The sequence below is a fragment of the Sinohyriopsis cumingii genome, chromosome 5, assembly GCF_028554795.1.
Source record: "Sinohyriopsis cumingii isolate HCF-2022 chromosome 5, ASM2855479v2, whole genome shotgun sequence".
NCBI lineage: Eukaryota > Metazoa > Mollusca > Bivalvia > Unionida > Unionidae > Sinohyriopsis > Sinohyriopsis cumingii.
The window spans coordinates 153,345,745-153,373,614 of record NC_142965.1 but is presented as its reverse complement, the minus strand read 5'-3'; the positions used below and the strand labels follow the sequence as shown (position 1 = coordinate 153,373,614).

The 27,870-nt window shown below is 36.9% G+C and overlaps 1 protein-coding gene across 3 annotated transcripts in view; it reads right to left on the bottom strand.

Annotated features, from left to right (window-relative positions):
- Positions 1 to 454: 454 nt before the first annotated feature.
- The window catches only part of LOC149800490 (zinc metalloproteinase nas-14-like), a 42,615-nt gene continuing 15,199 nt past the window's right edge, over positions 455 to 27,870 (bottom strand). For 2 of the 3 annotated variants that reach the window (XM_089960124.1, XM_089960125.1), the window contains exons 5-15: positions 27,067 to 27,187; positions 26,028 to 26,097; positions 25,380 to 25,540; positions 15,005 to 15,047; positions 14,044 to 14,179; positions 13,550 to 13,666; positions 11,794 to 11,919; positions 9,844 to 10,014; positions 8,723 to 8,848; positions 5,622 to 5,712; positions 455 to 2,351 (exon numbers count right to left, since the gene is read on the bottom strand). In XM_089960124.1, the coding sequence (XP_089816250.1) occupies positions 2,252 to 2,351; positions 5,622 to 5,712; positions 8,723 to 8,848; positions 9,844 to 10,014; positions 11,794 to 11,919; positions 13,550 to 13,666; positions 14,044 to 14,179; positions 15,005 to 15,047; positions 25,380 to 25,540; positions 26,028 to 26,097; positions 27,067 to 27,187 (1,262 nt within the window). In that variant the 3' untranslated portion in view covers positions 455 to 2,251. The remainder of the gene's footprint in view (positions 2,352 to 5,621; positions 5,713 to 8,722; positions 8,849 to 9,843; positions 10,015 to 11,793; positions 11,920 to 13,549; positions 13,667 to 14,043; positions 14,180 to 15,004; positions 15,048 to 25,379; positions 25,541 to 26,027; positions 26,098 to 27,066; positions 27,188 to 27,870) is intronic. The other variant, XM_089960126.1, reaches the window with a different exon arrangement.

The window sequence follows — 27,870 nt, the reverse complement described above, 5'->3', positions numbered from 1 at the left end:
ACGCCTTCTCCACGCGGTCCAACAGCACTACACCTCTTGTTATTAGAAGTCCACCAAGGAACTAGGACAGCACGGGTACTTCGCATTAATATTAGAAGTGTTACTGGCAACCACGAGTTACAGTTGTGTCTGTTAACAGATAGTAATTAAATTATAGTATTTTATTTGTCACATAGTGTCTCTTCTTCACGTCAGTGAAACGGAAAAAAATGTATCGTATACCCAACAACAAACTCGTTGTCTTATATACGCGAAATCAGGAGTTTGAGAGAGTAAAATTAGTTGCAGATATATTTAGAACGTACCAAACATTAGAAAATGTACTTGCTATTGTATCATTTTGTGTAGATGGTTCTTTGATAGAACAATAAAGCAAATATCAAGAAAAATAATTGTTTCATATATTACGATTATATGGTCTGGAAATAGGTAATAGATAAGGGTGAAAACGAAGAAATGTTGTAAAATTTAATAAATAATTTTTTTTCATACAATACAAAGTGAAAAAATATAAAAACAAACTTCTGGTATTCATATTGCAAAATAATTCGCAAATATTCTTAGAATTTTGAAGACAAGTTCTAATGATTACTTTTCGGAACACCATTTCGAGGTATTTTAAAATAAATCCAACGCTGGAAGTGGAAGTGCCGATGTGCTTTTGGTGGCCTGTATCATAGTGATGTGCCAACAGTCATTTGTTGAATCACAATAATCCAATTAAAGAATATATCCATATTTAAAATTTCACTTACAATTCTAAGTCTCTATTTCAGAATCCTTTATTTTGAGCACTTATTATTTCCAGAGAAAGATAACTGGAATTAAATAATTCGAATAAATAAATCACAACCCAGATGAAAGCCTGAACACAACAATAATACAGCCGATTATGCTCATATCTTATATCATGAATATATAATTGATTAAAAAAACAAGATTTTATACTCTTCTACCTGATCGTAATTATTGTTGTGGGGTTTAACGCCATTTTTCAGCACACTCTGCATAGCGGCCAGTATTATTGGTGGAGGAAAATCCCGGAAAACCCCGGGAAGAACCACCGACCCACGAGAAGCTACTGGCAAGCTTTCTCACATACCCAAATTGGCCGAATCCTACACTCAAACCCACGCAGACAGAGGTGAGATAGCAGTGATCCGTAACGGAAAGCGCTTTAGACCACTCGGCCACTCCCCCCCCAACCATAGTCACAATTAGGATATTCTAAAAGAAATATTACCCAATGGAAAATTTGATCCTAGAAGGTTCTAAATGTTTACACTAAAATCATAGTGATAATGAGATGTATGTTACTAAAATTATGACAAAGAACATAATTTATCAAACCATGATAAATATGTGTACTTCTATTAATAATAATCCTAATACTAAACCGATAATTAGTGGGAAAATACTATCTATGTATTAGCTGTATACAGATTTTGTTTAACAATCTAACATTTTGGTCAGGTATAGACTGAACTTAATTTGGACAAGGATAGCAAAAAAAAAATATTTTTTTACATAACCCACAGCATATAATGAAAAAAGTTTTAACAAGGAAACAACAATGCAAATTAAATATACACAACACGATTTCTTGCACGTCTTGACACAATGGGTTCATTGTACAAATTATTGTTACGCATTCAGTAATACAAAAAGTGACGCTCATCTGTCAAAAATTGATCCATGCGTTAACATGTGCTTGGTTAAACAGGTCATGAAGTTATCGACTTTTTTCCATAGCGAATATCCAAACTTTTCAATTTTCATAATGCGGTCTGAGGTTTTAATACGAATAATTTATAAAATGAAAGAACTTTAAATGTACACTATGACAAATAGTATGACATATACCATGTATAGATACGAAGGACGCCGGGTAGACATTGTGAGCACCCTCATTCCGAACGTTCAGCAAAGAAAATATATTGATTACCTTTGATTGCATTTTTGCAAATATACGTAAAGTATTTAATGCTCTTGATTCAACACAGGCTGATATGCTTATTCGGACACTGATAATCTGTTTCTTCAAATATACAAACGGAATGGTATTTTAAGTCTCTAAACGTCTTTGTTAGCCAAATAAATTGTAAAACTGATCTAATCATGTCAGTTGTGGCATTGTCTCTTCCTGTTTTAATTACATACTTATATGCTTTTCATTAGAAGTACGTGCATATGTCATTAATAGACACATACTGTGTCTCTTTTTTTCTCGGATGAAACTGATCTCTTCCTTTTAAGTCGGAGAAGGCAGATTCAAGTTCGAATATATGTGTGACTGTCTATCATGTGCACTGCTATTTACCGGCACTTCGTATTCATTCCTCGGTAATCGCCTGTAAAGAATGAGAAAAATATGTTTGAATTTCGTTAGCATAGATTGTATTATACCTTATAAATAAGTTATTTAATTAAATACACACTAATTCAACAGTTACTAATTGAATAGTTACACAAGTTAAGGGGAGACAATCATTATAACAATCTTTAGCATACCTTTTATACATGACTATTTCATATTATTTCCTAGACACTAGTAACACGTATGTCCGACCGTACACAAGTTAACATATAATTGTTTCAGAAAAGAAAAAATATATGTAATACCATTTTCGAATATGCATCAAATGTAACTTATATTTAACGCCTCAATCGTAGACAAATTTGAGTTTTACCTAGTTAATGTTGCACAACCTTAAAGTCACATGTGATTTAAGTATTTAGGAATGTTGCTACAAACCACATATGATGTCACATGTATTTTAGTACGTACTCATAAGCGTGATATACATAACAACTCTGGCAGAGTATACATCTCCGAAATATTGATGCTGAAAATCACTTTTTGTAGGCAAGGACTATGCCTTAATAAAGTTTTCTCACGTAGACCTAAATTATTGGATGTTTAGTCTTGTCCTCTGTAGTGTAAGTATCAATGCCTACATTTGTCTTTCTTATATTTATTGGTCACTTAGACAGCTATTAAAAATATGACACATCCTATTTATTTGTCACTTCCACAGCTATTAAAACTATTACACCTCCTATTTATTTGTCACTTCGACAGCTATTAAAACTATTACATCTCCTATTTATTTGCCACATCAACAGCTATTAAAACTATTACACCTCCTTATATTTATTTGTTACTTCGACGGTTATTAAAACTATTACACCTCCTTCTATTTATTTGTCACTTCGACAGCAAATATAACTATTACACTTCCTTCTTTTTTCTTGTCACTTCGACAGCTATTAAAACTTTTACACCTCCTCCTATTTATTTGTCACTTCAACAACTATTAAAATTATTACACCTCCTGAAAGTATTCGATCAAAGATATGGATTATATCTTTATCGTCTTCGCATAAATCTTTCTGCCAATATAATTGCATGTTATAGGTGTGAGCAAATAAATGCTTTGACTTTAAATTTTAGTGTCTAGATTCATCTTCTTAAGTCGTGCATTTGACCATATGGCACACCATTTCCTGCTGTCGATGCCATATTCTAACAAGTGTTAGTATTCTGCATACAGAATTACAATTTTGAGATACGAACTAACTTTCTAGCAGTCATATCATAAAATATAACCATTGCATAAACTCCGCGATGAGGTAGGCGAATGAATATATACATACCACCATCTACCTCATCTTTATTAAAAGAAATATCATGCATTGAGAGTTAAGCATTGAGAGTAAAGCAGTATACTGTCAAATCGTTATTCTGGTAGATATCCAGTTTCGATATAATACACATGGGGAATCGTTAATCTGGTAAAATTCCAGTTTCGTGATATTATACATGGGGACTTGTTAATCTGGTAGTTATCCAGTTTTGTAATATTACACATGGGGAATCGTTAATCTGGTATATATCCAGTTTTTTAATATTACACATTGGGAATGGTTGATTATGCTGATATCTAGCTTCATAATGTTGCAAAAACTACAGTGTTGTACTATTACATTTTACATACTACCGGGAAATGGGTCTTATCGTTATTGACAGAATGATCTTGGATAGCTTTAATTAACAGCAAAATCCGCTAAAATTAGTACCTAAGAAGTATAGCGAATTTAATGTATTACTACGACATCATACACGTCTTGTAAAAGCTAAAATTAGTACCTACGAAGCATAGTGAATTTAATGTATTACTGCGACATCATACAAGTCGTGTAAAAGCTAAAATTGTACATACGAAGTATAGTGAATTTAATGTATTACTGTGACATCAAACAGGTCTTGTAAAAGCTAAAATTAGTACCTAAGAAGTATAGTGAATTGAATGTATTACTGCTACATCATATAAGTCTTGTAAAAGCTAAACGTAGTACCTAAGAAGTATAATGAATTTAACGTATTATGGCGGCATCATATAAGTCTTGTAAAAGCTAAAAGTTGTGCATACAAAGCATAGTTAATTTAATCTATTACTTTGACAGCATACACGTCTTGTAAAAATGCTTTCTTCAGAATCCTCTACCCTGAGCATGATTAAGTAAATGTCGGAAAGTTCAATCAGTCAAGTTTTCAAAGAAATCAAACGACACACAACCATTTCCTTTATAATTTTGATATCTGAAATTAAACATAGGTTTTTTTTCCGATACTCAATCAGGTTGAAATGATACATTCATTCCTTTACTAGACAGATTGATTTTAAAATTAAAATGAGACTCTAAGTTGATTGATTTTAAAATTAAAATGAGACTCTAACTCATGTTTCGTTGCTTACTTACAGTAAGATCCTGACGAGCGTGTATTTGCTATTTAATGTTGTGTATACCCTTATTCCTAGTCTGAAAAGAGCCGTTGATGAAGATCTTTTTGAGAACGGTATCCAATAAATTCCTTTAGTGTATTCAACGTTGAGATAATTAGATATATTTCTACAAAGTGCCAGTTACAACAAAACTATTAAACATTTTTTAAACAACTAACTTCATAGCAAATCAATGTTAAATCTAGTTTAATGTTTGATCAAAATGGTCACGGTACCATGATTCCTATTCTCTGAAATAATTTGCTTGTGACCTACCACCAAGCGTTTTAAAAACAAATTATCTTTACTTGTCCTTCATGTCTAGTCATGAACTCCTTTCAATATAAATAATTTATGGATTTGATTAGGTACAGCATTTTTCTACATTACGAGACATGGTCAGCATTTAGTACCTTCGGTGACCCAGTCTTAAAAACGTAATAAAGATTGCATAATCCTATCGATGTTCGATTGTCTTTAGTTTTCTTAGTGCTTGTAAATACGAGTTTCTGGTAACGTCTCAGTCATTTAAGTCATTCGCTAATTTCATCTTTATTCACTTCCAGGATACCTCCCTGCATGATAAAAACAATTCATCCATTCTTTACACGTGACCTCGGTCATGAATTTGATTCACCACGTCATACTAGTGAAGGAATTCAATATGTGACTGACTGAGTGACAAGCACGAAGATAGACTAGGTCAAAAAACGGACAAATGGAGGCATTCCATATCTATTTATGTTTGATAGGCATCTGCGGTAAAGAAACTGTACTAATGAATTAATCAGTCAATAATACAGAGAAAATAAATATGTGGAAAAGAAAACCAACCTTTTCAATGCAATTATCACAGTCACAAGAATGACGATAGCAACGATTAGTCCTGCAACAACCGCTATCACCAGGATCTGTATTCCATTATCTGCAACAATACAATATCCAGGTATATGTTACAATACAATATCCAGGTCTATGTTACAATGCAATATCGAGGTCTATGTTACAATACAACATGCTGGTCTATGTTACAATGCAATATCGAGGTCTATGTTACAATACAACATGCTGGTCTATGTTACATGACAATATCCAGGTCTATGTTACAATACAATATCCAGGTCTATGCTATACACGAAGAGCACGTCATTTTATTTATTTTTAAAGAAACTATTCCGCTAATTGCATATGATGACCACAAACTAATAGGTAATTTCCAACAAACCGTTTTTCACAAAATGTATTCACGAGTTGTCGATCATTCCTTTTGTTTGAGACATACGATGCCTATCATCTCAAGGGCTGTAGTTAATACGAATAGGCTTCAAAGGTTATGTGGGTTTGATATAGAACAATATCACTATAGTGCGTAGTAAGTGAAAGGTTATAAATTATTATCTTAAGAAAGTGCTATTTAAATGCTCTGTTTTGCGGAAAATGTATTTATCTGACCTAAAAAAGGCAATTATGGACAAAGGTAAATCATAATACAAATGATATATACGCGACATATAATCATGGACAAAAGTCAGCACAATCCAACTTACAAATGCATAATAATTGAGTCATCAGGATTTTCAAAGAATTTTCATCTAACACAGAAACAAGATCTAACTATAGAAGTGCCAGAAGGTCAAGTAACGTATATAGGTAAAACAAGGAACTCCTGGTTTATTTTCCTTGTTTGTCTGTTGTGTTTTACAGTTATGCCATCTACCTCAATCCCACTCTTAGATAATAGTTAAATGATTATAGCAATACTCTCTATCTCTCGCTCTCTCTCTCTGTTTAGCTATAATTGCTCATAAACTGTTTTCAGAAACGTTCTAATTACATGTAAACTGGCTCCTACGCAGGCATCCTTTAGGCATACCAGAAAACTGAGTGCTCTGACCTCCTGCTAGCAAGGATATTAAAATTTAAGTAAAATATTACGTTTACTTAACAAGGAGAGAGAGAGAGAGAGAGAGAGAGAGAGAGAGAGAGAGAGAGGGAAAGAGAGAGGGAGAGAGGGAGAGAGAGAGAGGGTTTCATTTATATATCATTTTAATCATTATATTACCAGGGGTACAAGACTGAGACAGAGAAGATTTAACAGCAGAAAGCAATATACTAGTATTAATTGTATAGCTAGTATATTTCTACTTATGAACCAAACTGTGGATGGAAAATAAGAACACACCCAGACCAAAGGAAGGAACTTGAATGCAATTTACACTGGTAAAACTTGAATTGAATCAATAAATAACCAATATATAAAAAAGGTTGGACGAATTTGTTTTCTTCCTGCAAGTTGTAAATCGTATTCATAATATAAAGGAACCATTGAGTATGACGTATGACACCTACGCAAGTAAATTGTATTGTGTATAAATTACAATGTGTTGTCAGCAGGTGCCTGTTCATTCGCTTTATTTATTAGTAGTTTTTCATTCTTTGTGTTTACTGTGGTATTAGCGAGTCGTACATTGTCTGATGTCGATGGACCTTGATCAGAACAATATAAGAATCCATTTGTAATATTAATAATAATAGTAATAATAATAATAATAATAATAATAATAATAATGATAATAACAACAATTACAAAAAAAATAAATAAATAAGTAAAAACATAAATAATAAAATAATAAATTAAATTTGATAAAATTAGTGATAAATAAAATTATAAAATTATTATAATATAATAACTATAAAATAATTTAAAATTACAATTTTATATTAAAATTTCAAACTGTAATAATTTAATTAATAATAAATTAAAATAAAAATAAATGTACAATAATTATGATTTAGAAAAAAATCATATAACTTAAATTCAATAAATTTTATTTAAAATATTTTAATAATAATAATAATAATAATAATAATAATAATAATGATAATAATGTTGAAGATTTTTTTTTTGAAGCTAAAGACAACAAAGACTTGTCGGTAATGACTGATTTCCGAAACCGAGCGTTGACGCTAGTAACGTTTACTATCGTGTGTTATACAGAAGTTTCTTTTTTCAAATAAGGAGAGATTTCAATGTTACAGTCAAATAATGAACGTAATGTTGTGGGAGTAGTATTTTACTATCAAGGTAAAAGAGCAGAATTAATGACCTTCAAATTCGTTTTCTTCTTACACAGCAGAATCTCAAAATCTAATAACATATGTCTTGGTAAATCGATACTATTCTATTTGTATATAGACATTTCGGTTACAACATGTGATACAATTTAGCACAATTTCATTTAAGACACGTGGTTTTAATTATATTGATTTTAGCGACTCCCAATTATGAACAGTAGCTACGAGGCACAACAAATGCTTGACTGCAATGAAAAGTGAAGTCTTTGAAATCAATTGAGTACATCTTTTCCATCCAGGATGTTGTTGGTGGTGCTATATGGTTTAACGCCATTTCTCAGCACACTATAGACTATACATGTCGGTCTGTATAAATGGTGCAGGAAGAAGCCGGGAAAACCCCAGAAAGAACCACCGACCCACGAGAAGTTACTGGCAAGCTCGCTTACGTGCACACATCGGCCGAGCTCGAGACTCAAACGCACGCAGAGGTGAGATGATTCTATTAAAGAATCCACGTGGAAAAAGTCGCTGAAGTCGAAAGTCTGTAATGTACGGGTAATATTTGTATACTCGTCAGCATTTGAAGAATTATCTTACATGTATTCGCATGCACAAAAACTGTTATACAGATCTGAAACGCAGAAAGCTACAGTCTAATCAGTAATAGTCGGCTAAAGGATTATTCCAAAGGGGCTTCGAGTGACTGATCAAATGTTCCGGGTCTTTGAAATTATAAGTATATTAGTTTAACCGGAAAACCTGAGGGAAGGGGGTCAATATAAAACCAGTGGAAATGTAAAATTATAGTACAAGCCCAATGGCATCGAGCCCGGTTATGCATTATAGTAATTTCCTACCGGATAAGGAACATTTTCCACAAGCTCTTTGGCAATTTGGTACCATCCACGTTGAATTCTTGTCACATTCTCCTGCCCGAGCCCAGCTCTGACACTGAACTGCATCGTGCTTGTCTGTACAGTTTCCTGAAAAGTGGATTGTTTATTTAAAACCCGGTGTAATATGTTGTGCAGCACTCAGAAAATAGCAACGTTTTGTATATATGGTATGTTTGTTATTAAGTTCTATAACAGCAACACAAATTATGCTTCTTTCTTTATGATGCATGTTTTTGGTTTATTCTATTTCTTGCATTTTATTTTTCAAATTTATTTTAATCCCAACTCTGGTGGAAAAAAGATCAAGAGAAGAAATATTTTCCTACAATAATGTTGCATTATTTATTATCTATATATAATAATGTAATTCTACTTCTTGTGAGAAAGATTAGCATTGTCACTTCTCTCGTCTTTCCATTCCTGATAGCAACATTCTTTCACACTTCTATTTTAAAGGTAACTGATGGAAACTGTCCCCGGAAGGCGGAGGAATGTATGTATGCATGTGTGTGTGTGTGTGTGTGTGTGTGTGTATGTGTGTGTGTGTGCGTGCGTCCGTGCGTGCGTGCGTGTGTGCAGGCATGCACCTATGTATGAATGTATGTTCAACGGCAACTCGATACGAAAATGACTCTAGAGTGCAAATCAAAAATAACGTTCTAAACTTAGATCCAGGAAATAGGTGGCATAGAATCAATGGTTTGTCTTTGTAAAAATGAATCTTCCTACTTTTGTCAGTAGTTTCTCGAAATAGTTATCGCGTTACAACTTAAATATTCATGTCTGATAGCAAGCACAATTAGTATGTTGACGTTAAAATGATACACAGTTGACTGTCAACCCGTCTGATCCAACATGAGCATTATTCACCATAAAGATGATACAAGTTTATGTATTATATTGTTTAAATCATTTACACTAAACAAGATTACTTTCTGAAAATAGTATCATATCAGATCATCCATCGTGACGTCGTAAGTTAAAAAAGATGAATTCTATAAAATTTCACTGGACATATAGCTTCTATAATTTATTAATTATAATCCAAACGGAATGATAATATTCTTTCTTAATTAACACACCAACATCCGGAACGGGGGTTGTGGCTGGCGCTTGTGTGGGTATTGGTTTGTCACATGAGCGGCACGACTTCTGACAATTTGGAATCATCCACAGAGGATTAGCCTCACATTTACCTTCGCTCGCCCAACGGTCACACTCGATGGAATTATTGTGTTTGTTTTGGCAGCCGGCTGCAAAAAGTAATTTCAAAAACAGTTAGTCTGTCGTAATGGACAAGCAACAGAGACTTCAACCTATTTACCAAATGACCAACTAATCAACAAAGTGAAACATGTTCATTATCAGAAAAGTGGCAAAAATCAACCTTGTTCCTGGGATTGAAATCATTTGGTTTGCTCAGACCTTATCCTCACTCGTGTATTAAAATTAGAAAGTCATTACTATCTGAAGATTTTAAATATAATTTTTAAAAATCAGAAATAAGTACTTAATGTTATTCATGACTTGAATTTCTTTAAAGAAAAATAATAACTTTTACACAGTGGTGAACGTGTTTATATGTTAATATTATACACTCTATGTATGTATGCATGTATGTATGTATGCATGTATATATGTATGTATGTATGTATGTATGTAGTGGAAAACGAAGGATCAATTTGTAATAATAATAATAATAATAATAAATAAGTTAAAAAATAATAATAATTGGAATAATTAATTAAATTTTATAAAATTATAATGCTAATGACACAATAAATTACAAAATTATTATAATATAATAACTATAAAAAGATTAAAATTAAATTGTATGTATTAATTTTAAAATTGTAAAATTGAATTAATAATAAATTAAATTATAATAAACATTCAGTAATTAGGATATAGTAAAAAAATGTATAATTTAAATTTAATAAATTTAAATTTAAAATATTTAAATGCTACTACTACTACTACTACTACTACTAATAATAATAATGTCGAAGATGAGTTTCTTTTAAGCTAAAGACAACAAAGACTTGTCGTTAAAGACAGATTTCCAAAACCGAGCATTGACGCTAGTAACGGTTAGTATCGTATGTTACACAGAAGATTATTTTCTCAAATAGGTGGAAATTTATTAGTAAAAGTCAAACAATAAACGTAGTGTTGTGGAAGTCGTATTTTACTATCAAGGTAAAAGTGCAGAATTAATGACCTCATTCGTTTTCATTTTACAGAGCAAAATCTCAAAATCTAATAACATATGTCTTGGTAAACTGATACTATTCTGTTCCCATATAGACATTTCGGTTACAAGACATAATACAATTCTGCACATGTATTTTCACTCAAGACACGTGGTTTCATTTCATTTATTACAGCGACTGCCAATTATGAACAAAAGCTACGAGGCACATGAAATACTTTAGCGAATTGAAACGTGAAGTCTTCGAAATCATTTGAGTACATCTTTTCTATCCATGTTGTAGGTATTATAGGGTTTAACGCCATTTTTCAGCACAATATAGGTTATACATATTGGTCTGTATAAATGGTGGATGATGAACCCGGGAAAATCCCAGAAAGAACCACCAACCCACGAGAAGCTACTGGCAATCTTTCTCACGTACCCACATTGGCCAAACCCGAGACTCGAACCCACGAAGATGTGAGATGGTACTATCAAGATACCCACTTAGAAGATGTAGCTGAAGACAAAAATCTTTAACGCTCGGGTGATATTTGCATGATCGTCAGTATATGAATATTTGTCTTACATGTATTCGTATGCACAAGGACTGTTACACGGATCTTAAACGCAGAAAACTTCAATTTAATCAGTAATGGGCGGTAAAGGATTGTTCCAAAAGGGCTTCGAGTGACTTGTCAAATGGTCCGGGTTTTCGAAACTATAAGCAAATTAAACTGGAAAACCAACCCGGGAAAGGTCTAGTTAGAACAAGTCGAAAAATATAGAACCAGTCCAAAGACATTAAGCCCGTTTAAGCATTCTAGTAATTTCCTACCGGATAAAGAACATTTTCCACAAGCTCTTTGGCAATTTGGTACCATCCACGTTGGATTCTTGTCACATTCCCCTGCCCGAGCCCAGCTCTGACACTGAATTGCGTCGTACTTGTCTGTACAGTTTCCTGAAACGTGGAAGGTTTATTTAAAACCAGGTGTAATATATTATGCAACGTTTTGTATATGTTATATTTGTTTTTAAATTCAGTTGTATAACAGTAATACTAAATATGCTTACTTCCTTATGATGCATGTTTTTGATTTATTCTATTTCTTGTGTTTTATTTTTCAAATTTATTTTAACCCCAACACTGGTGGAAAAAAGATCAAGAGAAGAAATATTTTTCTACAATAATGTTGGCATTATTTATAATCTGTATATAATAATGTATTTCTACTTATTGTTAGAAAATTATCTTTGTCACTTCTCTCGTATTTCCATTCCTAATAGCATCATTCTTTCATACTTTTATTTTAAAGGTAACTGATGGAAACTGTCCCCTGAAGTCGGAGGAATGTATGTATGTATGTATGTTCAAAGACAACTTGGTACAACAATTACTCTAGTGTGCCAATAAACAATAACGTTCTAAATACAGAGCCAGGAAATAGTTGGTATTGTGCCATTGGTTAGCCTTTGGAAAAAGGAATCTTCGTAATTTTGTCAGTTATTTCTCGAAATAGTTAAGACCCCACATTTAACGGAATCATCACTATGAAGCAGACTAAGATGGACGCTAGCTTGATGATAAATAACATCTAGTATAACCACGATTGATTACAGCAGGTTTATATTTCAAAACAAGTTGGGGATAGACATTGATAGTTGAAGCCGAAGGATCAGTTTGTAATAATAATAATAATAATGATGATATTAACTGTCCCCGGAAGTCTGAGGAATGTATGTATGTATGTATGACTGACTGACTGACTGACTTTATTTCCTCTTCAACAAAGATTACATCAGATTAATCAAAATGGGATGTATGTATGTAAGGATAGTTGGATAGGGTTTAAAGACACAGCAGTATTATCCTGGATATTCAGTGAAGAATTTGTTTTAATATCCAATAAGATACAAAAGGACATAAGCAAAAAAGATAAAATGCTTAAACAGTTTGTAGTATTTACTAGAAATGTTTCTTTTAAAACGTTTAAGACCTTCTAGGTGTGATCATGATTACGGGACACAACCCATCACAAAAACGTTCCTACTAATAGTCGCCTCATATGACACGGAAGACGAGTGTAATGGGCATATTTCACACCCTCTAGTATGGAGGGGATACATCTTACGATATGGAAGACGAGTGAAACGGCCATAAACTACACTCTCTATTATGCAGGGTATACTTTCTAACCGTTACGACACAGTAGAATATGCAAACGACATAATCTACTTCACCCCCTAATACTCAGGCTGATATATTCTTACGGCATAATCGAAGGATGCAAATTACATAATCTACTTCGCCCCTTAATACTCAGGGGATTCATTATAACGACATAGTAAAAGAATGCAAATGACATATTATACTTCGCCCCTTAATACTCAGGGGGATACACTGAGGTTTTTAAACTCTTAAGCATGTTAAACAGAAGAATATTAACTCAATCTGCTGACACTGGGACTGCTGTATTTTCCTTCTTGTGAGCGAAACACATCGTACTGGCCAATTACCTCCAAACAATAAAATTCAGTTCTTTGTATTTCAATTTATTCCGTATCATATATATGTCGTACTTATTACTTACTATCTGAAGGTTTTATTGTTCCTCCGGCCTGACAATCCTGAGAACCGTTTTTGCAAACACATCGGCAGTTTTCATCAACGTAGCCACCGGAACACTGAATGCTTGGATCACACTTTGCTGGAAAAAAGAGGTTATACAATTACTTTTAATTACTTGAACTTACTTTTATTTAAGTATTTTGAACTTTTCAGGCTAGCACCACATAAAAAAAATATAGGCACAAGTTTATGGATTAAAGAAATATCATTTTTAAACATTTTATTTTCTGATTACAAACCTATTTTGTCTTCAATCTGTTTCAAGCATCTGACTTACAACCTGGACGGTATGCATTACATTTTACATGTTTGAAATAAAGTCGTTAAAATAAAACGTATGCCATTGTTTAATGTGATCATTGTATTTAAAATAAAAGTCATCAGCTGAGTAAAGCTGAAGTCAATTAAATGCATTATATTTCAAATTATAAAATAAAAAAAAAATTCGGTACTTACCGGAACATTTGTACATTTTGTTTACGATTTCTACATCTGTGAATGAGAGTTCTTTCATGTACAGTTCTCCTACGCTAGTCTCTTTTTTTGGGTACTTGACACGTATTGTTTTCAACCCTCCACCCTTGGAGAATGCCTGAAGAGGTGATATAATGTAAATACATTATACTCGACTGTGTTCTGACACAGACAAAAGGTGCATGTCCAATCTTAGGGATGATATAATGTAAGTACATTCTACAGGACTGTGTTCTGACACAGACAAAAGGTGAATGTCCCATATTAGAATCAGTCTCACATGAATATGATATTGATAAGGTGAGAAAGAAAATAGAAAAGAAAAAAGATAGCGATCATCTGTCCACCATCTTTCTTACATTCTTTATACATCGATACAACATGTTGGTCCCATATGTCTATTATCATATTGCTGTCAAACTGACAGCCATCCTTGGAGTAATCTTGATCTGAAGAACCATGGCTGACAAATGGCGAATATGTTCCTAGCGAGATTATCGACAAAAAACGGACCCAATAAACAGGAAGATGGTTACATTATAAATGTATGTATTCTGTTTATAATACTAACTGTGATAATCAGACATTTCAGAGATAAAACTGTAACATGTGTATGTCTATGGAACGTTTACGTCTCTATGATAATTGTAAGACGTAGAGTTCCTATATCAATTATAGATGCACTAGACCAGACCAAACGAAGTCTTGACCAAAATTGGTTACCTTTCTTTACATATTCCAATGAAATTTACCAAGCTCCTCGATATGCTACCATATTACCTTTCTTTAAACCTGTAGTGTGTGTGTGTGTGTGTGTGTGTGTGTGTGTTTGCCTGTGTGTTTGTATGATGTTCGTGTATGTATGACCTCATTTAGATACATTATACAAAACATACAAGATCAACGATAGTTGATTGAGGATATTATCAAAATAACCACTTACGGTGACACCGTAATGCATTATAGAAGAGTAATCGTAGGGGACAAGCAGCAGAGGGGGCGAATCCGACATTTTGTCCAATCGTTATTTTGCTTAATTATTACTTTCTGCAACTCAACGATCTAGTGTCGTCAGCGCCTGGTAAAAAAAAAACGACGACGTCGTTGGGGGATCATCCAAACGTCATTTGGTTTAATTAACACCTTCTGCGCGTCGATCCCCAGCGTCGTCAGCGTCCGGTAAGCACATCGACGACCGCGTCGATGTCATCGCCCCCTCTGCTGCTAAGTGGTTATTTACAATGAAAATTATTTACAACTAACCGAATATTTGGTCAAGTCCGATACGATATCGTGTCCGAGGATCATGTAAATTTATCGTTACGAATCCATGTGGGGTCGACTGAGCATGACTAAAAAAGTTTCGAAAAGTATTAAAGTCCATGTCACCGCAGCACCATGTCTGCCAAATATTTCGTAGCGTGTGTGTATCAACGCCGTTGAACACAGCAAGAATATTACAGTTGTCTCTAATTACTTTTGGAATCTGAGTGTATCGTTGAGTGACATATATCACGTCAGTGTTTTTATGCCTGCCTCTGGAAAATATTCTAGCTGGGTTTTTTTGATTGTCTAACATAACATCATCGTACACGACTAGATTGTTAACGTCGCCATCAATATCATCAATACCCGGTGCATCATTGATATCCGTAATAAACTCGATGACATTTTTTTTAGCGATCGCTGATGCATTCTCGTTGAAATCTTTCAACACCTCGTAGCATCGTTGATCATCTACGCTAGGAGCAACCAAATACAACTTATCCCACTTCATCCATCTCATTATTAAATTGAGTAACAATTGCGTCTTGCCGGATCCAGATGGTCCGATGATAATCATCCGGATCGAGTTTGGTAACGCTGCAACATGCTTAACTGGTTCTCTTGTTTTAGTCGCCGAAAAATCAATTATATTCATATCTCTATACATAAATTATGGATCTATATTGTGTGAAGTGCAGAGTGCGTACTGGCACAAATGATATGACAACCGCTACAACAAGAAATAACAGATCGGCCCTTACTGGTAAGTGTGTACAATGCGGTACAAAGAAATTTAGATTTATTTCTATTAGACCCGGAGATGTTTTAAAAAAAAGCGAGGAGGTGACATCGCAGCCAAATTGGCAAAACTCCCCGGAACACCGTGGGCAAAGTATCCAGGAGAAAAACACCTCCCAGGATATAACTACTGTGGCCCCGGAACACGATTAGATATTAGACTCGATGATCAAAATCAGCCCAAACCCGGTGAGTATCCAATAAACGCTATCGATAAGGCGTGTCATGCTCATGATGTTGCTTATAAAAGTAGCGATCTGCAACAGCGTCATATCGCGGATGTAAAATTAATTCACGCATTAAATGCTATTCCTGATAAATCCGTCAAAGAAAAATTGGCCTCATGGTTGGTAAAATCGGCTATGAAAGGTAAATTAATGATTGGAAGCGGAGCTTCTGGCGCTGGTAATTGAAAACGATAGCGTTTATAATAACAACATGGAATCCATCTATTATTCTCCGAGAGGATACTGGAAGGGGAAGGCCGCAATTGGTAAGCTTGCAAGAGCTGCAAAGGTAACAAAGACCACTGCGGCTAATTGGTTATCCAAACAGGCTATATGGCAAATCTATCTACCACCGCCTAAACAAATCAACTTCTCGCGCTTTGATGTCAGCGTACCTAATGAAGTTCATCAGGCTGATATACTATTTTTGCCGCATGACAACGGTTACAAATACGCGCTAACCGTAGTTGATGTTGCGAGTCGATACAAACAAGCGGAGCCGTTAAAAACAAAGTCGGCAACTGAAGTAGCCGCTGCGTTTGAAAGAATTTATCGAAGAGGCCCTCTGCGCTGGCCAAATCTATTACAAGTTGATCCCGGTAGTGAATTTCGCGGCGCTGTTTTATCAACGCTGAAACATCATAGCGTCGCGATACGACGAGGTCATACTGCGCTACATCGTGATCAGGCAATTGTTGAACGATTCAATCGGACTCTCGCTGAACGGTTATTTGGATATCAATACGCGAAGGAATTCATCCAAGAAAAACGATCTCGTGAATGGGTTAAAAGGTTGCCAGGTGTAATTGCAGCGTTAAATAACGAGATTACCCGAGCAATCAACATGAAGCCCAGCGACGCGATTAAATACGAGTATATACCCGGAAAATCAAAAATAAATAGCGTTTCCAAGCCGATTCTTGGCGATGTCACTGTTAGATATCTATATGAACCAGGAGAGCTTGAAGGCGGTAAAAAAAGGGCTACCGATCCTATTTGGAGTGTTACCACACATAACATATCAACGATAACACGATCAACTGGTAGACCACCGATCTACAGACTGGATTCAACTGCTCCTCAGCGCGGATTTACACGCGAGCAACTACAAGTGATACCTAACGATACTCAATTACCCCCACGTGGTCTTAACTAGCGCCGTTGCGTCTATTGCACTCAAGACAGGTCAACCTCACATTGTTTTTGACATGACCGAGACTGTTATCGATCCTATCCACGGTAAATTGGCGAGTGTCTTTATCCGAATAACGCCAACTCATTATACAATTGCAACTCGCGCAGTGATTATTCTGTTGTTGTCGTAGCGAGATTATTAATTCGGCATCAATATCAAAACGCCGCTGTTTTTTTTTATCCTGTTGGCGGTAACCCGAGAGTTTTCTATCAATGACGCTTGCATCGATGGTGACTTTGTCGCCGGCTTCGTCAGTGACTCCGTCACCGGCTCCGTCAATAACAATTCTTCGAAGCTGATTTATCCTTCGTACTCTGGACACTGCAAGATAGACTAGATTCGACCATTCAATGCGATTATCAACTATCCAAACAATTGTGTCCGTGATGGTTAGTCCCTGCGAGGAATGCATTGTTGTTGCGTATCCTAGCGTCCACGGGGATTTATCAGCACGTAGCGCGTCCTCGACGACACCGATATCAACGAGCACGATATCATTCAGCACGAGAATTTGTTTTTCTGTCCGGCCTGGAATTTCAACTTCAATGTTCTGCCGCCGTGTGTCCGCGGGTCTATAACATAACGGCACTGGACGCGTTGGAAACTTTTCCTTATGCAACGTAAACAACTTCCGCTGAAGTGTGTCTCTGACTATCTTTCTACTCGCTACAATCAAATCGTTTGGTCTCCATGTTTCCCAGAATTCATTCAACGGCGTTTCCGGAATTACCTCGCGGATTATTTCACACTGAACTCTATCCGGCTGTAATCTGATTAGTTTTTTAACCTCGCGCAGTTGTTCATCAAGTGCTCGGTAATCAGTATCGGTTTCTTCATAATAGTCCACAAAACCCCTTAACCAATCATGTGGACCCTCGCCGACAAATGGTGGTGGTTGGCCATGATCCCCACACATGATTACCGCTGTATTCGCGCGCAGCAACCACTCAAGAAACATTTGTAAAGTATCTAACGAAACAGTACATATCTCATCCCAGATGATAATGTCGGGAATAAATTTTTCACCCATTCGATCAGGAGTCCACTCACCGCCGCTGTATCGAAAAAAGCTGTGATAAGTAACGGCGTCAACATTTCGTTGTTTTATCTCTCGCGCTAGTTTATGGGTCGGTGTAAGCACGATTATACTTGCCCGCGTTCGAAATAATTCAATTGCCCGAGTCGTCTTTCCTGACCCGCCACAGCCGCTTAAATAAACTGTTTTATGTCTACAAATTGGATCAGAACACGGTGGTGCATTAGACCATTCTGATAATTTATCACCGCGTAAGTAGTCGTTCTCAACGGTGACATCTGCTGACGGGGAATAATCGCGTCGTATTTCATTTTTAATTCTCCATGTACCCCAACTCTCGTCCGGACTAGTAAACTCGGCTACGTTTCCCTTATACGCTACGTCAATATAAAATGAATCAACGGCTACTCTAACCGCGGTGTCAGGAAATCTATTTATCATCGAGAATAAATTAATAGCGGCATAACCCAGCATAGACGCCCTCAAATGCGGGTATGCCGGGCTGTCTCCATCGCTGTAGGTAACAACTGTACCCAACCTTGTTCCATTGGACAAGAAAGCTGTTTTGCAGTTCACGTATCTATTTTTCGCCACTGCGTCCTTGATTACGAAATCATATTCTGCGTCATCTATAATCAGCCGTGAGCAATATCGTTTGTAATCGCAGTTTTTTCCACCTTGTGTAAACTTACCAATTATTCTTCTACCGAGATCTTTTGCCTCGTGGTTTCGTTGGTTGAATATCCTCCTGGACCATTCGATGATATATTCCTCGTCGGCATCAATGTTTTTTCTGGACTCGTCAATTATACTGTCTAGACGCTCCGGTTCTGGTAACCAGACTTCAGTCTGCGCCCGGTATGATATAATCGCGTCACTGACAATCAACGAAACTAGCATGCTACAATCAATCATATACCGTAGCAGCACTATTGGCAACCACTTCTTTTCAGCCATGTGTCTACCGATCCAAATATAGCAACAGCGATGAAGTCCTGCCGCGAACTCAAATGATACTATGTGAGCGAATCCGGTTAAATCAAAATCAGGCAGTGGTCCATTAATAGCAACACGAGTCATTTCATGTCTGGGGTGTCCAAATCATATTAGATTATACAAGATCGGCGGGCCCATCTATAATGTTCGCAAAGGACTCCACCGATAACGCTGATCATATTCAGTACATTAACGTGCTGGTGGAAAGAGATACTTCAGTTCCTAATCAAACTGAAGCAGCCAACCCAGACCGCAGAACAAGACCGGGTGCTGAGTTCAATATCATAAAAAGTACTAACGATAATTTTAATCTAGGGTTTGCAACACGAATAGGAATGTTGCAAGGACCACGCCGAAAGTTTTCATGCGCGATTCCACTCCATCACATATTCGGATTCTGCAGAAATGTTAGAAAAGTTGTCTATGGGGCTAAGCATACAATCGCGCTGACGCGAAGGGGCGATGATAACAATGCAATATGGCATGCTGCTGGCGTCGCTGCCGGTAAAGTCATTTTAACTAAAATGGCATTGTGGATGCCGGTGCTGACTCCGTCAGTTACCACGGAAGCACGATTGTTAGCATTTATGGAACAGGGGGGGAAATCGTTGTTGAGTTGGCTAGCGGTAACAACTGATGCTAAAGAGGATAACGTCGCCGATACGTTTACATGGCACCTAGCATCAAAACAGGGTGTTTCAGCCCCGCGTCATATATTCATAGCGCTACAGAATAGGGAACGATTGGGTAATCAAGAACGCAGCCATATGATATTTGATCGATTAGGAGTCATGGAGGTTTCGCTGAGAATAAACGGACAACAGGAACCATCCGAGGATATACAGCTTAATTACGGTGACAACCATGTCGCACGTGTGTATCATCGATTGCTGTCATATATGGGTCGTGATCAAAACGTCGACACTGGTTTGCAAATATCACAACTTGATTTTAAAAACCTGTATCCGATTTATTACTTTTCGTTGGAACATCTTGATTTAACGAGACAATCCGTCGTTGATATACACTTCCGAGCTCGTATAGCCCCAGCTGGTGTTAATTACAGAGCGGTCGCTGTCATTCTCAGCGATAAATCAATGCTGCTAGAAGGTGTTGGTGGACGAATGAGAATCGTTGATGCGCCAGTGGAAAACATGTAATTGAAAGCACAAAACGCGTTTACAATAAAATGTCGTATAGTGTCGTCAATGTAGAGTTGACTGATGGTCAAGTCAAGAAATTACGATCAAAGTCGGCTAAACAATGCGGGATCACAATAACGCTGAAGCCGTCACAGATGGCGGGTGGTAATCATAAGATATCGTTGACGGCGCGTCAAATAAAACATTTCAATGATGCGATGAAGAATAAAAAGGGTGTTCAAATAGATTTTTCAGCCGCAGCAATTAAAAACATGGAAAAGACCGGTGGGATATTTCCGCTGTTAGCTGCGATTCCGGCATTGATTGCCGCGGCCGCACCAGCAGTGGCTAAGGCGGCGGCGTTAGGAGCCGTTGGTACCGCGGCGGGAATGGCATTAAAGAAGGCAACCGGGAAAGGCTACAAAAAAAAACGACCCGTGGCCGGAAAGGGTCTAAGACTACCGGGAACCCCGTATTCATGGTACTCGGGAAAGGGTCTAAGACTACCGGGAACCGTTTATTGACTCGGGAGTTAATGACTCCCATGTCTAATTTTGATTTAATAGATGCCGCAAACGCGCTAGCGATAAAAAACTTCAGAGGTGTTTTTATGAGGGATCAATTACCGGCGGCCCCAAGGAATACTGAAACCGGCATAATTAACCTCGATGGGTCCTCCGGAGCGGGAACTCATTGGGTTGCATACGCAATTGATCCGCGTGCGATCGTCTATTTTGATTCATACGGGTTAGCCCCGCCGAAAGAGTTCATGCGGTATGTCCGGGCGTGTTCAGCCCGGGCGTGTTCAGCCCGGGTTTTTTATTCCACGCTGCCAACACAGCGATTAAGCGACCCACCGATATGTGGCCGCGAGGTATTGAACGTACTTGCGGCGATTTCATCATCGCGAAAACCACCTCATGTGGTTGTAAACGAATACACTAGTGGGGTCGTAGAAGCTCAACGGATTTTAGAGAATAACATTTACAATAATAATGATTGATATCTGGGGACGACCGGTTTCGGCGCTGAAAAAGCCCACGGAAACGGCCGCCACCGATGACATAAAAAAACTAATTGAGGATGAAATCGCTGATACGTTGAACTTAACCAGTGTTGACCCAGATGAAATAGTTGTATTTCAAGACCGCCAGGGTAAATTGAAATCCAGTAATGTGTCGCTGGATGACGTTTTAATACGACAGCGTGATACCGCCGAGGACACTATCGCGCTGTATACCAGCGACGGACGACTCAAACCGGGTGAATCCATCTTGACGATAAATGGAAAAATAAGTACACTTGGCGACAATTATATAACCATGTCAAATTCGTTAAAGGGTTTACGTAGTGAAATTAAATTATATGAAGAACGGATCGTGTTGACGCTAACGCATTTCGACGATGTGCAACACATTGTCAATAGTTTTTTTCGGGGACCCCCGACGGCAACCGAACCAAATCTTGCAACAATAACAAATGCTATTTCGGAACTTATGGCGCTGTCGGCCAATTTACCACCGTTGCGAAAAAATGTTAACAGGATCGATGACAACTTTGATAAATTCTTTGGTAAAAAAAATACCAAGCCGGATGAGATTACAATAACTATAAATGATATCACTGCGTATGGACAGGAAATAAAAACAATCAAAACTGATATTGAAGCGAACAAAAAAAGTGTAGACGTGCATGAAGGGGAAATAGAAATAATCGGCGCTAATGTTGCAACGATCATAAATAATGTAGACTCGCATGGACGGAAAATAGAAACAATCAAAACTGATGTTGCAACGATCATAAATAATATAAACGCGCATACACAGGAAATAGGAATAATCAAAACTGATATTGAAGCGAACAAAAAAAATGTAGACGCGCATACACAGGAAATAGGAACAATCAAAACTGATGTCGAAGCGAACAAAAAAAATGTAGACGCGTATTGGCGGGGAATAGGATTAATTAAAACTGATGTTGCAGCGAATAAAAAAGGTATAGACGTGCATACATATGAAATAGAAACAATCAAACTTGATGTTGCAGCGAACAAAAAAAGTATGACCGAGAATACACGGGAAATAGAAACAATCAAAACTAATGTTGCAGCGAACAAGAATAATATAGACGCGAGTTGGCGGGGAGTAGGAATAGTTATAACTGATGTTGAAGCGATTAAAGACAGACTACCGAGAATGGCAGAGCAACTCGAAAAAATAAAAATCCCTCATGAGAACATCATCAACACAGTATACACAATTCGGCATGGATCATTCGATTGGACTCCTACACAGAATACAGTAAATATCACCGCAACTGTTAAGGGCATTTATCGATTGACACTGATTTCAATGATGCAGTTTAATATATTATCGTCGAGTTCATCCGGGTTTAACAATACAATATCAACAATTATAGACAAGAACGCAACTGAAAAGTTTACAATTTATGCCGTTGATAGAAATCTAGCCGGGGCGAACATTACATGGTATGTGGAATTTGTAGCGAATCTAAGTAATTAAAAACACTAGTTCTTTTAAAATAAAAATGACCACCAAGGAAATTGAATCAGAGGTATCACCGACGTCACATCAATATCGATTCGATACCGCAAAAGAATTATCCGCGAATTTGAAAACGCTTTCCGAACAATACCGTATAAAAATAAAAAAATACCGCAGAAAAATAACCGCCATCGACGCGGTCGTGTACTCGGTATCGGGTATAGTAGCTGGCGCCGGTGTTATTTTATCCACGATGACCACGATAACCCCGATCGCTGTTCCAATCGCTGTCTCCGCAATGACAACAGTTGCTGGAGTCGCCAACGCAATCACTAGGAAGATATCATCGTGTTTTCAAAAAAAACTCAACGAGTATACAGTAAAACATCAAATAGTATCCGACGCGTACTCAAAATTATCCGAGTTGATCTCGTTGTCAATTGATAATTTGTTAGTATCCGATGTTGAATTCTCCACAATGGTCCAGTTGTATAGCTCCGCGATGTCAAAAATCGAGGATTTTCAACTGGAAGCCGGAACCACCTGGTTGCTGAAATTAGACACTAAAGACAACGAATAATAATAATGTCGCAGAACCCCGAAGGGTTTCAATTACTTCAGCGGATCGCGGAGAACACCACTCCGGTACAAACAAATATGATATCAATAACGTCAACGAAACCCGAATTCAGTGTGAACTTCCCGTCGCCGGTTCCAGTGAAGGAAATAGCGCTGGCAAAATTGCGAGTATATCACAGTTGGCCTAATATTCGAGCGGACGCATTTAACGGACAACAACCTAATAACTCGCTGGTTTTTGCACGGAAAAATAAACCCGATGGGACCCCAGACTGGGAGGAGGTTACAATACCAACTGGGTCATACCAAATAGAGCAAATCAATAAAGAATTTCAACGCAGAATAAAATCGATCACAGGAAAGGAATCAAAAATCGCTATTACGGTTCATGAACCGACGTTATCATCGACGATTGAAATAAGCACACCGGGGTATATGGTTGATATTTATAACAGTTCAATAAGAACCATACTAGGATGGCCTAAGAATCCACCCGCGGATTTGCACACAAATGTGCAATCGTATCATGAGATTAATCCCAGTTATCTGAATGATTTGTCTATTATAAGAAACACGTTATTACCCAGCGAGTTTATATTTCAAGACAGGAATACCATGCAATGGTTTTTTCCGTATAAGAAAACTCCTGAATTGTCAGCCAAGGTCACAGTTCGTTTAGATGATATCACTGGTGCGTTTGCCGAGATTAATCATTATTACCAATTACAACTAGAACAACTACGAGAGACAAAAGCACAAAAACACGTTGAGGTGTTAAATCAACTTATATCAGACATGGAATATATCAATGAACGAATCGTTAAAGTAATATCCGATAGCAGCGATGATAATAAACAAAAATTCCTAACCGGGTATAATATCACAGAAGCCGATTTACCCGATTTCAAGTTTCCAGGATACAACGCGCCAGAACTAAGAAAGTCTCTTAATGATTTTCTCGATCCATCAACTTATATCCTCAGACACGATAACGGAGATGGTGGTAGGCATATTGCTCCATACAACGTAAATATCGCATCGGTGATAGCAATCAATCTAGTGTGTGATGTTATCGAAGGGAGTTACCAGGTAGATACCAATCAATCAAATCAAGCTCAACAGGGGTATATCCTTTATTCATTTTCACCAACAGCCCCTCCGGGATTTTTAATCGTTGAGAATCCGATTAATCCGGTCTATATGCGATGCCATGATCGGTTTTTAACGAGAATTAATTTTAAACTCACCGATCAGTCAAATAACCTAATTGATCTACAGGAGGAGGAGTTAGTGATCACTCTGTTTGTAAGATCATTGTAAATAACCACTTAGCAGCAGAGGGGGCGATGACATCGACGCGGTCGTCGATGTGCTTACCGGACGCTGACGACGCTGGGGATCGACGCGCAGAAGGTGTTAATTAAACCAAATGACGTTTGGATGATCCCCCAACGACGTCGTCGTTTTTTTTTTACCAGGCGCTGACGACACTAGATCGTTGAGTTGCAGAAAGTAATAATTAAGCAAAATAACGATTGGACAAAATGTCGGATTCGCCCCCTCTGCTGCTGGACATTCATCTGGTCAATGGCCTGTGATGTGTACTTGGTGAACTGGTCCAACATATCGGCCTGCACGTTCTCTGTAATAATCTCAACATAATCGTCCCTGTTTGGCAGCTGGTGTTCGTGCACAAGACCAATCGAATGCCCAATCTCGTGTAAGTACAATCCTCTCTGTATATTAAAGATATGTACTAAATATTATCACGAGACTATCTTTCTTTAAGCTAATGATCACTCTTCAATCTGAATAGACTTACAATTCGTTTCACAACGGGTTTTAGATGTTACGTTAGAATTCATTTCAAGCAGTTTTATATAATAATCGACTGCTGCATTCCTCACCTTTCATGCATGTTTGTTGATATTAAAATTACAGAATGGTTTATCAGAGATATCATACTCAAGGCTGCCATTTTGGAACTCTTTAGTTCAATGCAAATTTCGCTCTCATGAATTTTTAAATTGAGTCCACTTGAAGGGCTCATAGTCCTACATCCTGTACCCTATATTGACAAATCTGCAGTGTAAACTATCTGGACATCCGAGTTGTCAGATTGAGACCATCCTGCAGCAGCAAACAAATTAACATGAACAAGGTATTGCTGTCCGGTGTGTGTGAGTTAATATGTGTGTTAAAAACCTAATAACTGGTACTTACATATCTACACCCGGCTGAGGATAAGGAAACCACCTGCTCTCCACCCACCATTCCCAACTGTGAGTAGCAGCTGGAAAGAATAGGAAAAGAGTATTGGGTAGCTGTATGTTCCTAGAAGGCAGAAACATTCTGGATATTGCAATCACCCAAAGAATGTACTGTACATTACAACACTAACAAAATGTACTGGACATTGCAAAGCATTGTTTTGAATTAGAGGTTGAATAGCTTAATTTTAAACGGACCTCTGACAAATTCAGTTTCACTGTTTTCACCAAAAACAAAATACGGAGATTTCAAAACTTATTCACTTGGAACATTGCGTTTAATTTTTGATTATGCTCAATAACGTTTGCAGGACTTCATTGTCTAAAATTAATTTTTGCTCGAGGCTTAACATTAAAAAGATCTAAGCCAAGTTCGACTTTGTTTCTGTGTTGTGGCAGTCTTTAACTAAGTTATGGCACCTGCTTCACTTAGTACTTAACTTTTATAATTTGGCCTAATAAACATTTGAAGGTCCTCAAGAATTAAAATCAAATGTATCATAAAAAGCATTATCTTTTATTAAATAATCACCTTCTGCTTTGAGTTTGTTCTTTTCGGGCAAATGATTTCCAGGTTTCAGGTTTCCACTTCCGATATAAGCATGATTGTATTACTTTTAATGAGACACACACACACACACACACACACACATATATATATATATATATATATATATATATATATATATATATATATTTATATTTATAGAGAGAGAGAGAGAGAGAGAATGCAATACACAATCGAGTGATTACTTAGAACTTCTAAACTATCAAGGACCAGTCTAGATCATACGTTTTGAAAAGAGAAAAGTACACTAAGAAATGTCTGAATTCCCAAACCGCTACAAATAAGAATATATGCCTATAATCAACATCCAATCGAATGAGTTTAATAGCACATGCACAAATATTTTTTCTAATTAGATAGCAATTCCGAGTTGCCAGGTTCGAACTGGAGAGATATCATCGCATTTTCATCGCCATATTCTTACCCTTGTCCGTCAATGAAAACGATAAAATTGATGTCAGAAGACGTGGCCACTCTAAATCGGAGACAGGTGTAACGCTCCCATTCCGTCATAGCCTGCCGGACATTGTTCTGATCTATCTGACCTATACAACATACAATGTGTACAATGTACAAAATGTGTAAATGTCCCTTCCCTATTGAAATGATATGTAGAGAGTCTTGTATGAATGTCAGATAAATATGAAATTTTATGACACGAGTGTAATCATTTTCAGTTAGTGGCAAAGTTTGTTACACAAGAAGTATGCACTCTTTTTCATATACAATGAGCATGGATGTGAAATTCAATTATTCGTATCGCCTTGAAGACACTTTAATTTCTATCAGATATTGTTATGTAACGTTTGCTTGAGTTATTTCTAAGCATAATCGGAACCTTTTCGATTTCGTCTTATATCCTCTACAACGTGGACTTCAGTTGCCTTTTTATACTGTGTGGGCTTGAGATGCCTTATATCCGTAACTATCGGTTCCGAAAGTTGTCTGATTTCCGTTACTTTATGTGCCTCAGAGGTCTTATTTCCGTTACTATCTCTCCCTATGTTGATTGTTTCCGTTAGTCCTTGTTGTCTTAAATCCGCTACTCGTGTATCTGAGTTGTTTTATTTCCGTTGCTCCCTTGTCCTTGTTTGCTTTATTTCCGTTATTGTGTGGGTGTGAATAGTTAGAGGTTTGCATTCCTTTTTTTGTGTGTGGTCATTCTCTATTGATTGTGTAGGAACCGGTAAAGACTGGTACAAACATTAACGGAAAAAAGACAACATGT